Source organism: Gavialis gangeticus, unplaced genomic scaffold (assembly GCF_001723915.1).
Source record: "Gavialis gangeticus isolate Ggan-Ray unplaced genomic scaffold, GavGan_comp1, whole genome shotgun sequence".
NCBI classification, from domain to species: domain Eukaryota; kingdom Metazoa; phylum Chordata; order Crocodylia; family Gavialidae; genus Gavialis; species Gavialis gangeticus.
Genome location: NW_017728973.1, coordinates 2619341 through 2635403, shown reverse-complemented (window position 1 = coordinate 2635403; position 16063 = coordinate 2619341). Strand labels below are relative to the sequence as shown.

General features: G+C 51.3%; 1 protein-coding gene across 1 annotated transcript; it reads left to right on the top strand.

Annotated features, from left to right (window-relative positions):
• Positions 1 to 4383: 4383 nt before the first annotated feature.
• Positions 4384 to 15379, top strand: FKBP10 (FK506 binding protein 10). Its single transcript, XM_019506337.1, has 10 exons — positions 4384 to 4720; positions 7329 to 7474; positions 9351 to 9540; positions 9805 to 9950; positions 10969 to 11158; positions 12681 to 12826; positions 13321 to 13510; positions 13928 to 14070; positions 14247 to 14410; positions 15158 to 15379. The coding sequence occupies exons 1-10, from the start codon at positions 4527 to 4529 to the stop codon at positions 15341 to 15343; spliced, it is 1695 nt and encodes a 564-aa protein (XP_019361882.1). The 5' UTR covers positions 4384 to 4526; the 3' UTR covers positions 15344 to 15379.
• Positions 15380 to 16063: the final 684 nt, after the last annotated feature.

Below are 16063 nucleotides of genomic sequence, written 5' to 3'. Positions count from 1 at the left end.
CCCGCGCCGGGACGGGGCGGGGCGGGGCGGGGCGGGAAGAGAAGGGAAGGGAAGGAGGGGGCCGCAGGGTCTCCGCGCTGCAGGCGGGGCCGCCGGCGTCGCGCCGCCCCCCGGGTCAGCAGGATAAAATAGCACCCTGAGGAGACGGACAGACAAGCACAAGCTTTCCCCACCTCAGCCTCGCCTCATCAGATCATAAACATCTCAGGTCGGGAGGTCATCTTGTCTAACCCCCTGCTCCAAGCAGGACCAGCCCCAACTAGATCATCCCAGCCAGGGCTTTGTCCAGCTGGGTCTTAAAAACCTCCAAAGATGGAGATGTCACCCCCTCTCTGGGTTACTTCTTGCTGTCCCTTACTATCCTCCCTGGGGAGGAAATTCTTCCTACTGTCCAACCTCAATTTCCCTTGCTGCCACTTGAGGCCTTGCTCTGTCATCCGCCCCCATGCTGATGAAGGGAGCTTCACTTCATGAAAGTGTGTGCTCACTCTCTGCTTTGGTTAGTCTACACACACATGCACACTCACACACGCTTTATGAAGGAAGGAGCTGGGATTCCCCTGAACAGAAAGGCAAAGACCCAGTAGTTTTGCTGCTTTGTGCTCTTTCTTCTTCTACCCTAGAGGAGGTGAATGCTATCCTGCACCGTATTTAGTCCCAGCTCCTCCTGGGAGCGTTCCCCAAGGAGTGGCACTCCACAAACAGTCTCCGGCCCTGCGTGCCAGACAGGCCACCTCTACGTGAGACACTGGCTGCACAGTAGCCCGTGACTAGGACGCAGTAGCGTTCAGTGGCGGGAAGCATGATGTGATGCTACTGCGCAGGAATCTCAGGCTACTGCGCAGTCAGGGCCACGAAAAAGCCATTTGGCCATGCTACGTACCGCACAGTAACTCTGGTTGCTGCGCAGTCATTTAGTATTGGTTTATACGCGTACTAAATGACTGCACAGTAACAGCTGCACAGTCAGTGTCTCATGTAGGCCACCAGCAGACAGATAGCACGAGCTTTTGTGAACTGAACTTCACTTCTGAGCTTCACCTTGCAGAAACCTATTATACTATACATCTGCCTTGGTTAGTCCATTAGGTGCTAAGCCTACCCCACCTTCACACGAGTCCACACCTGCTCTTTATGCTGGACTTCTCATGACTGGAAGGGCAAAGACCTGTAGATTTGTTGCTTCATGCCCTCTTCTTCATCCTACCCTAGGATAGTCTCACACTGCCTTATTCTACTTGGCTTCAGACTAACAGCTAACTACATACACCCCTCCACACTGTATTCAGACCCAGCTCCTCTTGGGAGTGTTCCCCAAAGGGCAGCACTCCATGAAAGGGGTTTGGCTCTGTGTTGCAGACAGACAGATATATACCTGAGCTTCAGTTCACAAATGCTTGATCTGTCTATCTATCAGTCTGTCTATCAATTTATCTTATCTATGCATGCTTTGGTCAGTCTACTGGGTGCTAATCTACTCTGCCTTCGACTTCACTTCAGACTAACATGCTATGTCCCTCCACACCATATTCAATCCCTGTGCCTGCTACAAGCGTTCCCCAGGGAGCAGCACACCACAAAAGGGCCCGGGTTCTGCCAGCCTCATGAAATGAAGTTCACTTCTGAGCTTCACTTCACAAAAGCCTAGCAATATATCTGCCTTGGTTAGTTGCCCACTGGGTGCTAAATCTACCCTGCCTTCTACCTGGCTTCAGATTAACAAGCTAACTACGTTCCTCTACATCATATTCAGTCCCAACTCTTGCTGGGAGCATTTCCCAAGGAGCAGCACTCCACAAAAGGGCTTTGGCTGTGTGTGTCAGAGGGGCCAGTCCTGGGGCACCAGCACCAAAAGGAAGAAGAGGGCATGAAGCAGCAAATCTACTGGGTCTTCGCCCATCCGCTCATGGGAACCCCAACTCCTTCCCTCATAGTATGTGTATGTGGAGGGCAGTTCAGCCCTGTGTGGGACCCTTTGCACTGCTGCTGATGTTGTAGGAAGCTCTGCAATCTCCAGATCCAAGCTCTCAATGCTGGAGTGGCTAATTTTGTGCTGAAATACCATTAAAGGAGTTTCTGCAGTCTTCAGCAATGGGGTAGGAGCAGCATCCTCTGATGGGGATAAATCTGGTCACTTAGGGTGCCATTTACCCCGTGCAGTGTGATTACAAGCTATATACATCATTCTGCTCCTATTCTGAGGGCTTTAGGGAGACCTCAGCTCTGTGCTGTCTGCCTCAGGGTGAATGTTACCCCTAGAGCACAATGGATGTCATGGCATTAGGCATGAGGTCTCACAGGATCAGGCTCTCAGCCCCGAGGATATCGGTCCCACGGTTGCTTCTCCCAGCTGAAGGCACCCTGGTAACAGCCTTCGTGCAGACTGATGAAGCTTGTGGGGGAGGAATTTCCTTTTCTTCACCACAAGCAAGAATTGCTGCTCCTTTTAGACAAATCTGAGCAGTGGGAGAGGCTTGCTTCATATCCCCTACAGGAAAATGATGATTTGCTCTCAATTCTATACTAAAGACATTTGAGTAGATTCAAACTTGAGAATCTGCAAAGTCCCCAGGTGAACAAAAGGGCATGTGAACTCCCAAACCACCTCGAGCAGCTCAGGCTAGGGCATGGATTTCAGCTCCTTCTGTGCATCAGCCTGGGACAGGCATTAGTTGAGCTCAGGAAAAAGTCTCATCTACATCAGGCCTTTCTCTCTAATATTGTCCACTCTGGATGCCACCAGTTTACTAAATAACACTGAGGGCCCTGGTGTAGATGAGGTAAGACAGGCCCTGGCATTTTAACCACCATCTATTGTAGAGTGCGGAAATAGGATAGGTCCTGTTGCAGCCATCGTGACAGAGGCTTTATAGACAGGGGTGATGGCCTCTTCCCCAAAGATCTTACAATCCGCATATACTGTTGATGGGCTGTAAAGGACTGGGGGATTACTCACGCTTAATAAGGTCACATTAGAGGAGCTGGACACAAATATTGCTGGGAGAATGACCTGCAAGACCCTTTCCAAAGCACTGAAAAGAGGCCATGTTCCCCATCACCAGAACAGTCTGATCAGTAACTTGATTCTCCCTTAAGCGGGATGCTCACCAGCAGTGATCATGCCTCAGAATATGAGGCCAAGAATCCATCAACTTTGCTAACAGAGAGGTCTTGCTGGCTGAGGGGGTGAATGATAGACCTGTGGCCTGTGTCAGGTGGAAGAAGGTCTTATCTCAGTTCCCACTGAAGATGCATCCCACCCTCTCAATCAGTTGATGTGGACTGGCTCCTTTGCTGGTGAGCTCATCAGAAGGGGCATGAACTTGGCCATGAAGACCATTTTCTCATCAACTAGGGAATGGTGCTCTGTTAGTATTTTGGCAGGATTAGGGTCAAGGGAAACACAGGCAGCTATGCCTATTAGCAGCTACTTCTCCCACATCTGTACTTCCAGGCATATGTATTTTGTATACATCATTAGAGTGCATTCACCATGGATACTGCTGTTTGCAGATGGGTTTGTAGAAAGCACAGGTGCATGCAACAGGCGAGTGTACTGCAAGTTTGAGCTGCCTCCTAACAGGGGTTGATGAGACTAAAGTTAACATGCAACGGTGGGGATAGTCTAATGCAAACACCATGACCGAATGTGGAGGAAACTTTCAGGCTACATAACACTGCTGGCATGGAGTGCTACCCATGCATGGGGGAACCAAGCACCAACTAGGCTACAGACTGAGCAACAGTATGCAGGGCCAGATCCAGAAGGGATGCAGTGCCATAACTGTACCCCTGTTTTGGCTCAGAGTATGTACCCATTTTTGGATTAAAATTTGAACATGATGAGAGAACATGTGAAGAAGAATAGATGATGCAACATCTATAAATAGAAATCACTCCAACACTTCCAAATTATCGTTTGCACTTTGTAAAATTGTTAATCAGCAGCTCTAAGTTCTTATTAATAATTATCTATCTGTTGTATTTATTATTCCTGGCTCCTAAGCTTTGTTTAGCAAAACTAATATTCAAGCAAGAAAATGGAATAAATCTGAGCTCAAAGCAAGAGGGCTGAGAAACCTAGATGTCGGCACTAGGACCCAGCCTAAAACTGGCTGCTGGATGGGATAGGACCTCTTGCTGTACAAACTTGCAGTAAAATAGTCTGCTTCAGCGTTTTCCTTTTCAGAAATAAGTCCTAAAAAAAATCCCGACACGGAACTTTTAAACACTGATTTTTTTTGCCTTCCTGAATCCCAGCTTGCTGAGGAAAATTGCTAGGGCTTCGCTTCATGAAAATAATTTTTAAGAATCCTTGCAGAAAGACTGAAGACAGCTAAATGACCTCAGCAGCCTCAAGCCCACTTTACACGTTTACAAAATTCCTGGCGAGATTCGGGGGTGGGAATCAATGAGGCAGGAAGGCGAATCTCCAGCCCTTTTGAGAAGGCACCACCCAGCCCTCTTGCAGCCTCTCACATCTGCAGCTGCAGCTTCTTTCCTCTCAGCAACAGGCTCGAAGCAACATGTCCTTGGGCAGCCTCATCTTTCTCATGAGCCTGCTGAGGGCTTTTGGCCTGGGGGACCCTGGTCCTTTAGAAGACGTGGTGATAGACAGATATTACATCCCTAAAATCTGCTTGCGAGAAGTCCAGATGGGGGATTTCATTCGCTACCACTACAATGGGACCTTTAAAGATGGCAAAAAGTTTGACTCCAGGTATAGACCTCTGTTCTTTATCAAACTGCATGCAAATTCCTGTCCCTGGAACTCTATCCCTTTTCTTGTTGCAGCCACACAGGAAGCCGGCTGCAAAGCCCCCTCGGAGCGCCTTCTCTCTGCAAAGATGGTTGCACGCAACTTTCCGTGAGCCTCCCTCAGTTGTGTTCAACCCCAGCTTGAATGTCAGGGAGTGCATTAGCATGCTCTCTATTCCAATCTCTTGCACGCTTTGTTTCCTTCACCTGCATTTGCATGCTATGAATTTTATTTACACCTTCTGCAAGGGCAATGCCAGGATCTCAGAATAGTTTTGCATGTAGGGTAGATTCAAGGGGCTGGCATCTGCTTTGAAAGAGCTCAGGCAGTTTCTGAGGTCCCGGTTCTCCCCTCCACTCCACCAGCTTTACACCAAGGTAACGACTCCAGAGGAGTCAGAGTTGTTACAGTAGTGGGAAATCAGGCCTGAGATCCCACGGTCTGATAGGCCAGAAGCAAGGGCTGCATGGGATGCTGAACATGCCACAGAACCAGATCCTCATTTGTATACGTGTCATTCTGGTGGATCCATGAACCCAGAATCCACTGTGCTGATTTCCAAGGGAACAGAATCAAATCCTTTTGCCATAGTCTCTCAGGCGAGTTGTTCACCATCCATTGTCTTCTGTATTTTAGGGCAGTTTCATTTCATTTTGCAGAGATTAAAGTACCCAGCAGTGCAGCTGCTCATACAGAGGGGTCAATCCTGCAGACCTCATTTACGTGAGGACTTTCTCTTGGGGCAGTCCTGGGGCAATCAGTGAAACTTCTGTGATGGGGAGCAGAAAAGTTCGTATTTTGGATTATGTTGCAAAAACAAAGGGGGAGACTAAAAACATGTTGAGTCCTCGTCACTTTAGAGCTTGGTTGCTTGTCCAAATGTTCCCTTTTCCTGTTGGTTTAATTCTGCCGAGGCTCACACACCAATCCTCCCTGTGCTCATGGCAGTGCAAAGCAGAGCTTCCAACAATGCCATCTCTCCAGTGACTTCAGGGGAAATACTCCTGATTTACACCAAGGGTAGAATAAGCCTTCCTACACAGGCCTGGTGCGAGCAAAGACAAACCTCTTCCATGCAAAAAATCAGGCCCAGCTGAGTGCAGCAACCGCTGCTTTCCAGGCATGTTTTGAAAGGTTCTAATAAAACACTCAAGGGATTCTGCTCCAGTTTAAATACTGAAATGTGCCTCCTCTTCCCCAAAAGCATGAACAAGAAGTACAGTAAATCAGCCATGCAGCTGCTACCGCTGCAGTTACAAGTAGTAAAAATATATGCGGGTCTAGGGACTTCTCTCGCTAAAACAATTCTTTGTCTTGATGGCTGCAGCGTACTTTGGGAGAGAACATTAGCTGCCCATTAAGCAATGCAAAGGATTGCAGTTCGTTTGTAAGTTCCCAAATTGCCCTCTTACAATGGGTTTTAAGAAAGAGACTAATCTGCCAGTTAAACACGAGACTCCCATGTTGTGTTTGGGTTTTTCTTCTCCCTCTATTCTGAGCATGGCATATTTTAAATCATTTGGAAGCAGCAGGAAGTCAGGCAGCTCAGTGGCCTCCAAGCCAATCTTTCTTTCTGGAGTTTGTTTGAGATGGAGGTATCGGTACATCCAGTCCCAGCTCAAACATCACCCCTGGCACCTGCAAAAATAAAGAGGTCTGATCTTGCACTGTTACCAAGTCTCCAAGCATGTTCAAAATGCAGGGTTGAGCCTACTGATTCTTACTAGCATCAAGGAAGTCCCTGCAAGACCTCCTTGCAGGCTTGGCTTTTGCTGCAGAAGAAATCTGCCAGGCAGAGAATGGGGGGAGGGGTGCCCATCTCCTGTCCAATGCCCCATATGTGCAGTGCTTCCCTCCTCCTATTCCAGGGCAGTGCTGTAAGTCATGATCTTCAGTGCATTATGAGATGCCATTTGTCCCATCCTTAGCCTGCCATTTCACACACTGACTGCTTTCACCACAGAGATGTGCAAGGATAGCTGAAAGGTAGGGGGCTGAGCAATGGGACCCTGGTCTTGACTCTGCTGCCAGCTCACTGAGAGACTTAGCTGAACTGGTATTTGCAGAAACAGCTTCTGATGTTGGGTGCTTGCATGAAGCTACCTGGATGTTGATCCTCTTGACATCGCCCTTGGCTGGGATGGGCTGGACTAGGACCCAAAATCAAAGGAGTCTTTTGAAAATGCTGAGCCTTTACCTTAACGAACCTTGAAATGTGGCTATACTCATGTTTAATAACCAGTAACTGATTAGTGCTTGGCTCATAGTTGTTAAGGTCAGGTGGGCCCATTGTAATCCACTACTCTGACCAAATGATACAATGGTTACCTCAGGAGAGCAAGCAGTATTGGGTCATTCTTTGCTAGATGGGTATTTTCCAGCACCAGAAAACAGGGTTTGTATTATACCCAGCAGTAGAAACACTGGCTGAGAGCTCTGTTGTTGGAGTCCAGCATGGGGATGTGATGAAACAGCAGGCCAGACTGATATGGCCTCTAACCTTGTCTGCTTTGAAGCACCCTAGATACAGCCCAGGTGTCTTGATGCATCTGTCTCCATTCATCCCCAGCTATGACAGAGGCGCCACTGTGGCCGGCGTGGTGGGTGTTGGGCGGCTGATCACCGGCATGGACCGAGGCCTCCAGGGGATGTGTGTAAATGAAAAACGGCGCCTGATCGTCCCTCCTCATCTGGGTTACGGCAGTTTAGGAGTCGGTAAGTGGGCCCACATCCTAACCATCACCCAGTAGTCCTGCATGGCTACCCTCACACCGGCAGAGCTCTAGGAGTGCTGTTGGTGTGGGCAGGAGAGGGTGTCCCTCCTATCAGCCCTTTGGGAGCCCATACAACAGTAAAATGAGCAAGGTGATTGTGGGGCCACCTTGCCTCCCACATCACAGACTAAATCCTGTTGGGTTTTCAAGTGGACATTAGGGCCAAGAGCAAGAGTGGGTTGCCCCGTGATACCCTCCATGCACCCTCGCTCCACTTCCATCTGCAGTGCTAAGGACCTGTGTGCCTAGAGACTTCTTTGAAGTCAGCAGGCTCTGCAGTTCTTAGGACATCCATAGGCTGTTTTCCCTTTGGGGTGGGTTGTTCTCCTTACAAGGTGGGCATGCTTCTGCCACTGGTGCCTGCACGAGAGACCCAGGACTGGACCCTTTGCTGGGGAATACATTGCACTGTACTAACCATTGTCCAGTCCCAACTTCCTTCTTCCCTGAGCAGCTGAGCTGCCCCTATGGGCTTCACAGCCAACTCAGCCTGAACCACATGCAGACCATCTGCAGCTGTGACCACAAGGATAATGAAAGGCTCCCAGTCCTGGAGCCTCTGCCAGACCCAGCTCTGGTGCATTCAGCCATCTCAGGGTGAGGCCAGTCTTCCATTTCCCTCTCTTACTAAACCAGACAGCAACAGGGCCTGCTTATTCCAACTACTCATGGCACTGAGATTCCCTCCCTCAAGGTGAGTTTATAATAATGAGTATAACACCCAAAAGAGGATGGGAGGAGCAATTCCAAGGTCTCAGCCAATAAGGAACACATGAAAAAAAGAACAACAGGCTGGTGGAAGCATCTTGCCTAGGTACTTCAGGATTCCTTGTCCCAGAGCGCAGCCCATATATGGCTTGGGCTGGAGAGGCCCAGGGCCTCTTGCAATGAGAGATAATTTTGAAGATGTTTTATCTCATCCCTTAGCCACACAAGGTCATTACAGACCCACAAGCAGGACAGACAAGAGCATCATGTCTAGGCAGAATTCACTGAGGATATGAATGATTCACTTCCTCTTTTTCTCTTGGCACATTCAGTTGGATGCGAGTTTTTCGTAGCTGCTAAACATCTGCTACATTCACGTCCAAAGGTGGCTGGATTTTGGTGCCAAACAAAGCGATCTCACCTTATGTTGGGTATGACTAAGCCTAATAAACATTCAGAACCTGACATGAAAGGTGCTAAAAAAGGGCTAATTGCTGTTTATTCCCTACTGGTAAATAATCATCAGCATATCGAATAGTAGATCACTGTTTTGCTGTGATGTGGCACATATTCCTTGAAATGCAAAAAACAGCAGAAAAGGTGAGGGATCCAGTAGGAGTGATTCTCTACTCACCAGGGCTGCACAGGTTCCCCATACAGGCACTCTCTGTTCCAGTTGGAGGTGGGTGGAGGAGGGGTGGGGCTGCATTTGGTTCAATTGCAGAGAAAATCCAGGTGTTTTGTGTGTCCACCACCTGATGTATGCTAGTCAAAGTCATCCCTTGTTAAAGTTCAAGTGATCCTACTTGAGATCTGAACCCGGGCAACCTTCAGCACTGAACTTTTCAGTTGCCAGGTCCCAATTGCTCTTCTCAAAGTTGAAATAGAGATTCCCTGACTCTACTCTAGACCAGGCAACAATGGGGGACAGAGACCTTCCTTCTCCCACTTGCGCGGTGACGATAGGAAAAACATGTGTCCAACAGTAGTTGTGGGCAGGGATCCTGTGTGTGGGTGTCCTGGCTCTGCAAACAAGACCCACCAGTCACTGTGGGGCCAGGTCCCGTATCCCACTGGGCTGACCTGTTCTCCTCTGTCATTCCCTACAGCCGGGCTGATTCCTCCTGACACCACCTTGTATTTCGATGTCATCATGCTCGACATATGGAATAAAGATGACAAGCTGCAGATCGACACCTTGTACAAGCCAGACCATTGTAATCGCACCGTGGAGGACTCAGACTTTGTGCGGTACCACTACAATGGCACTCTCCTGGATGGCACCCCTTTTGACTCCAGGTACAGGATACCAGGCTAGGATGGTGCTGGGGAACAGTGGTGATGAACTGCCAGCTGCCTGCCTTGAAGATCAACCTGCGTCAGTGTGGCAAGCAGGTGGCTCCAGGGGTCAAACTTTCTCACACCAATATCCATCACTCTTAATTAACTCTGTGGCCCCTTCTGCTTGGGATGCCTGTGCTGAGCTAGTAGGGTTGTGGGGGCTGCCTATCCCCCAGGGCGCTTCTTCCTCTTGTCTCTTTCCTGTTCTCTCCCCTTTTCCAGCTATGGCAAGGAAGGCACATACGACACCTACGTGGGAACGGGCTGGCTGATCAAAGGCATGGACCAGGGCCTGCTGGGGATGTGTGCTGGGGAAAAGAGGAGGATCACCATCCCCCCATTCCTGGCCTATGGGGAGAAGGGCTATGGTGAGTGGAAAGTCATCCCTTGACCCATGTGGCAGAGTCCCCTGCCTGCTCCACTGAGCATCACAAGGAGAGGACTGCAGGCACTAGTGCCCTGCTGGTACATGGTGCAGCCACCAAGATGTCCTTTCTGGAGCAGCCAGGCTGGGGGCTGTTGGCCTGACAGAAATGGGCAGGAGAGGGACAGGTCCCATCAATCATAGCAGGTACCAACCCACCCCTGCTTCCAGCATGTCCCAATAGAAAGGTGTGATGAGGTTCTGAGATGAGGCTACCAGCCTGAGTCAGGCAAGTGAGAGCATTACATAGGCCCAGCCTGGGGACCACCAGGACAGAGGTACCACTGCAAAGAGAACAGAGAAATGGACTGAGGACTGGAGGGGACTCAAGGAGTCAGTAATGGGTGGGGAAGCCCTGCAGAGGCTCTTGCCTCAGATCTTGGGTAGACTTCTGGTGCTGCCCATTGTGACATAAACTGTAGGGAAGATTGGTGTTGACACCAGAGCTGACATCAAGTCTGACCCTTTACCTGGGACAGAGCTCACTGCATCCTGAATTTGGGCAGGCAGAAAGAACATGCCCAGGCCAGCAACCAGGGCCTGAGCTACCTGAAGGTGAGGGAAGTGGGTAGATGGGATCCTTCTCAATAGTAGATTATTCCATCCTGTCTATTGATAGCACTGCCTGTGTGGTGGTGCTGGGGGAGCCCAGCCCAGTGCCTACAGAAGGTGCACAGAACAAATGTGGCCACCTGTTGCCACCAACATGATGCTGTGGCACATGCAGAGCTCTAGGCCCAGCGTGCTGTGCTGTATCACAAGCTGAACAGAAAGAGCGAGCACTACACATCAGGGGACCCCCTTCTGTACAGAACATGAGGGGTAGCTACCTGTATGCAGCCACCTAGCAGGCTGCAGCTCTGTCCAAGGCCCCTACCCGGTTCTGTCCCTTCAGTTTTCCTGGGTGCATGGTGGGGCCTAGTTCTGTGTGAGGCTGAGGCTTTTGGCTAATCCCCCACTAGGCACAGTGATCCCACCCCAAGCCTCATTGGTGTTTGACGTGCTGCTGGTGGACCTGCACAATCCAAAGGATGGTATCGCCCTGGAACACCTGGAGGTGCCAGAGTCCTGCAAGCGCAAGACTGTGACTGGGGACTTCATCCGCTATCACTATAATGGCACTCTGATGGATGGGACCCTCTTTGACTCCAGGTACTGGGCAGGAGACAACAGGGTCTCCACACCAGCATGCTCTGTGTCTGGGGCCCCTTGTACTGTCTCTGTGCTGTGGCCAGCTCAACAGAGGGACTTGCCACATGGCTCCTGGAATCCTTGCACTGGTCTCAAGGGCAACTGGCATGGTGGCTTCTTGGCTGCCCCTGCTTTCTGGGGAAGAAGTGGATGGTTGGATCCTCTTGGGTAACAGAAAATTCAGACTGAGAATGGAGCAGGTGCCTGACCCCCATTATAGTCAGCCCCAGGCTAAAGGGAGCACTGACCTCAGGGGTCAGGATCTCAACCAACAAGCATGGCACCACTGGGTGCTCTGACTGCCCAGCACAGTGGGAGTCTCTCACCAGCTCTTGAAGCTGGTTCATCCAAGGGTTGTGCTGCATGCAGCATCCTCACCAGACTGGCCCTGCATGTGGGCTCTGGCATGCAGAGAGAGTCTGTGGGCCTGATACAGCCGCAGAGCCAGCATGGGGCCACATGTAGGATATGAGGCCAGCGTCAGTGTATAGTGCTGGCAGTGCATGGAGTCCATCGGAGACCTGCAGACTGATCCCCCTATTTTACATGGTCACCAGCTCTTTCCAAAGGGAACCCTGCACCTCCGTCCTTCCCAGAGACATGCAGGTGTGTGGGGGGCCCTGAATCTTGGTTGCTGTGGGCCAGGTACTGCTGAAGAATGGAGGGTCCAGGTACTCTCCCATCTCAGTGAGTCATGGCTAGCATGCCCCATTCACATTGGATATGTCTACGCAAGATGTTTACTGGTAGTATACTAAATAGCTGCACAGTAAACATCTCAGCATCTACATGTGCATCCCTGTTAGGCTGGAGTAAACTAATTTACTCTTATATTTACAAATACTATCCTGCTGTGGAGTAAAAAAACCCCCTCAGCAGCACACATGTAGATACTGCCCCAGCTGGCCAGGGTACAGAGGTGCTTCAGTGCAGGGATTACCTGCTGGCCAGCCCCATGCTGAAGCACCCTTGTGCCCTAGCCAGCCCCTCCGCAGCACATTGAGCCAGGGGGAGCAGGCTCCAGTTGGCAGGCTGACCCCTCAGCTCCCCTGCCAGCTGGGGCTACTCCAACCTGGCTCAACATGCTGCAGTCCCAGGCATGTGTTCAAACGGCATGTTTGGGAGCAGTAAACCCCAGAGTTTATTGCACATGTAGACATGCCCAGTGAGAACGTAGGTGTTCAGGACTGGCTGGAGCCTGCCCTCCCCGGCCATGAGATTGGGACATTTCCAAATGTGGGGCATTCACCTAAGGGGGCATGAGAAGCCCCTTGACTTTTTAGCCCCTATAAATGGATTCAAATTCAGAACACAGCCCCGCACCACTATGTGGCCGGACAGACACATTCTGAAGTGGAGAGGCCCTGAGCTTGATTAGGGTCCTGGCAGGTCACGAGCACTGGCAGAGCTTGGGATGTGGGTTGGGGTCAGGGCAAATAAGTCTGGATAATCTTGTGACCTGAAGGTGCTACTGTTGCTGCAGTTACTCCCGTAACCACACCTATGACACCTACATCGGGAAGGGCTACATCATCCCTGGCATGGACCAGGGCCTGCAGGGCGTCTGCGTCGGAGAGAAGAGGAGGATCATCATCCCCCCACACCTGGCATATGGGGAGAATGGAGCAGGTAGGGAGGGGGTTCCTGGGGCAGGAGAATGCCAGGACTGGGGAAGGGGCAATGTGTGACCCCTCTGCTTGTTGCCTGGACCCCACACATCCCCTCACCAGTCCCACTATCTCTGAGAGTAGAGCGGGAACTTGCACCCTGGGCCAGTTGGAGGAGTGAAGAACCAAGCTGGGTGATGCCCTGGAGAAGAAGTGAGGGGCTTGCTGTACCCTCCATGGTCAGGATCTGAGGCAGCACAAAGGGAGCACAAAGTGAAATGGAGCAGAGGGGAACTCTGATGGGGAGATGGAGGGGAATGCATTTCCCCACAGGAGAGGGGGAGGGCCTCACACTGGGACTCTTAGAAGAACTCTGGTGAGCAGGGTATTAGAAAGCAATCCTGCCCTGTTCCCTGGGGGCAGAGCCAGGAGAGACTTTTCACAGCCCCAACCTCGTTGGTCCTCCCGAGTACTTCCCCCGAGCCCTTCACGAGCCTCCTTGCACTTCTCCTCCAGGTGACAAGATCCCTGGCTCAGCTGTCCTTGTCTTTGACATCCATGTCATTGACTTCCACAACCCCGAGGACCCAGTGGAGATTGAGACCCTCTTCCGGCCTGAGGACTGCAATGTCACAAGCCGGGACAGGGACTTCATCCGCTACCACTACAACTGTTCCCTGATGGATGGCACCAAGCTCTTCTCTTCGTGAGTTGCCTCTCTCCCAGACTCCAGGGGACACCCTGAGGACAACCTGAACCACTCTGTCTTTGCAGCCCCCCTTTTGTTTCCAAAATTGCAGCCACCTGAGCTGCTGCAGGGGGATCATGCTGACTGCCATGGCACCACTGACAGTAGGCTTGTTAGCTCTACGCAGCTAAGCAGGATGGGGTTTGGTGAGGATCTGGAGGGACATCCACAAGTTGCACAGGAGGTGGCAGCAGGACTGGAGGGTTTTGGGGGTACCGTTCCTTTAGATTCAGGTAAAACCTGGGAGGCAGAAACAGCACTTGTTCAGCTCACCAGTACAGGAGAGGCCTTTACAACCAGGAAGCAGATCCCTGCGCAGAGATGTGTATAGGCTGGATTGGGGCTGAGGCCTGATGTTTTCATTGTCTCCTGTAGCCATGACTATGACAGCCCTCAGGAAGTGACCCTGGGAGCCAACAAAGTGATTGAAGGGCTGAACAGAGGCCTCCTGAATATGTGTGTAGGGGAGAAGCGAGTGATCATCATCCCCCCACACCTGGGGCACGGAGAAAACGGAGGTGAGGGGCACATGCCTGTGAACCAGGGTCTTATTGTAGCAAGCTAGGGTCTTACCTGGCCCCTGTGATGTCTTGGCTGACCCCCACCCAGTGTAATACTCAGAAGCTTATTCTTACACTTCCTGCCCCAGTGGGCAGAGAATCAGACTCCACGACATGTGCCTTTTACCTTTCAGCCCGGGGGGTGCCAGGCAGTGCTGTACTCCGGTTTGAAGTGGAGCTGATGTCCCGGGAGGACGGAGTCCCAGAAGGCTACCTATTTATCTGGCATGAGGACCCACCTGAGAACCTGTATGAGGAAATGGACCTGAACAAGGATGGCGAGATCCCACCTGAGGAGGTATAGGGGGGAGAAAAAGGGGGGCAGGGGAAGGCCACCCCAGAGGGACCTGGGGATGCTGGAATCAATTTAGCTCTGACTCAGAGTTGAGGCTTTCCAAAAGGGGGTACAGAATGAGGCTGCAAAGGTACCCAGTTGGTATTCAGTACCTATATTTGGTCCCCAGCACTGTTGCAAAGTGACAGTGTTTGTTAGCGCTGATAGGTGTGAAGCTGGTAGCAAAAGAGGTCTGTCACAAGTCAGCCCAGCAAGCCTCCCAGCCAAACACGAAAGCCACAGCCTGGAAAGGGCTAGTTATGTGCCATGTAGCAAGGCACTTGTGCCACCAGGCATGCCAGGGAAGTCACAGCCCAGGCCAGGAAGGACAACAGGTTAGATAGTGCCTGGCTGCAGCCTGGAAAGGAAAGGCAGGGGGGGGCTGCAGGTCCCTGCCAGTCTGCCCTGCCCTGTCTCAAAAGCCTGCAGCTCTGATTTGTATTTGCAAAGCCTCCAGGTGGGTTTTGAAGACAGAACCAACAAGTGCATTGGAGCCCAGGGGACCAGGAGAGCAAAACTCCTCTACCAACAGTAGTGTGCAAAGGCCAGACCTGCCTGGCCATTGCTCTCCACCCCAGAGCTGGCTGCATGAGAACATAACCATACTCTGCCACTTGGAGCTTGCTAAGACCCCTTTGTGCTGGGGGGCAGAGGACAAGACCATTGCAATAGTCACAACATAGCAAATTGTTCTCACCTCTCCCTGTGCAGTTCATCACCTTCATCAAAACCCAAATAGCAGAGGGAAAGGGCCGTCTCATGCCTAGCTCGGACCCGGAGAAAGTCATCGCTGACATGTTTCAGAACCAGGACCGGAATCAGGATGGGAAAATTACTGCTGAGGAACTGAAGCTGAAGACAGATGAGGATCAGGAGAGAGTCCACGAGGAGCTCTGAGGGGCAGCTGGTGCTCCTGCTTCTGCCAACAGAGACTGAACCTCCTTCCTCTCTCCCCTTGGCGCAGGCTGTTTCCCCTCCCCACCAAGCCTGCATCCAGGCAAGCCAGCCCAGGCAGTGCGGGTCCGAACCCTCTGCAGAGGTTCTCTCTGAGCATTTGTAATTTTTTTTTTAAAACTATTTAAACAAGTTTTATTTGGGGAGTCTCAAACAGACCAGCAGAGGGAACACACACACACGCATGCATGAGGAACATATACATTAAGTAAGCAGCCAGAGGTTCCCACATTTTCTGGTTCTTCATTCCTTATTACCAACAGACTAGGTCCAGCCACAACCTCTGCTCTAGGCTTTCTCCCACAGCCTATGCCCTAGGCTGCAGGAGAGCTATGGGACAGCTCATCCCTGCCCCCTGCTTCCCCACAGCTCTTGCATCCTCGTGCTTTTAGACCCAACCCAGACCTTTTCTTTTAGTGAGTCACTCTCCCTGGCTTTGCACTCTCTGCTGGTCCCCTCTGAAGCCAGAGAAAAGCCTTTCCAGCCTGTTGTGCTAGGGCAGGGTGTCTCCAGGGCCCTATCTCCATCAGGCTGGAGGGGAGAGGCCACATTCTCAGTGCTTGTGGCCACAGACTAGTTTCATGCCCAGAAATAGTGCTGGCTGCATCCTAGCATCTCACTACTTGTCTTAGTGCCACACATCCTCACTTCAGGTCCCTCTGG

What these genes read in the sequence shown, in the direction of transcription:
- FKBP10 (XM_019506337.1), top strand. Translation starts at nt 4,527, where the DNA reads ATGTCCTTGGGCAGCCTCATCTTTCTCATGAGCCTGCTGAGGGCTTTT. An exon ending in TTACGGCAGTTTAGGAGTCG is followed by an intron (nt 7,475 to 9,350) that starts GTAAGTGGGCCC and finishes CATTCCCTACAG; the next exon opens with CCGGGCTGATTCCTCCTGAC. An exon ending in CTATGGGGAGAAGGGCTATG is followed by an intron (nt 9,951 to 10,968) that starts GTGAGTGGAAAG and finishes ATCCCCCACTAG; the next exon opens with GCACAGTGATCCCACCCCAA.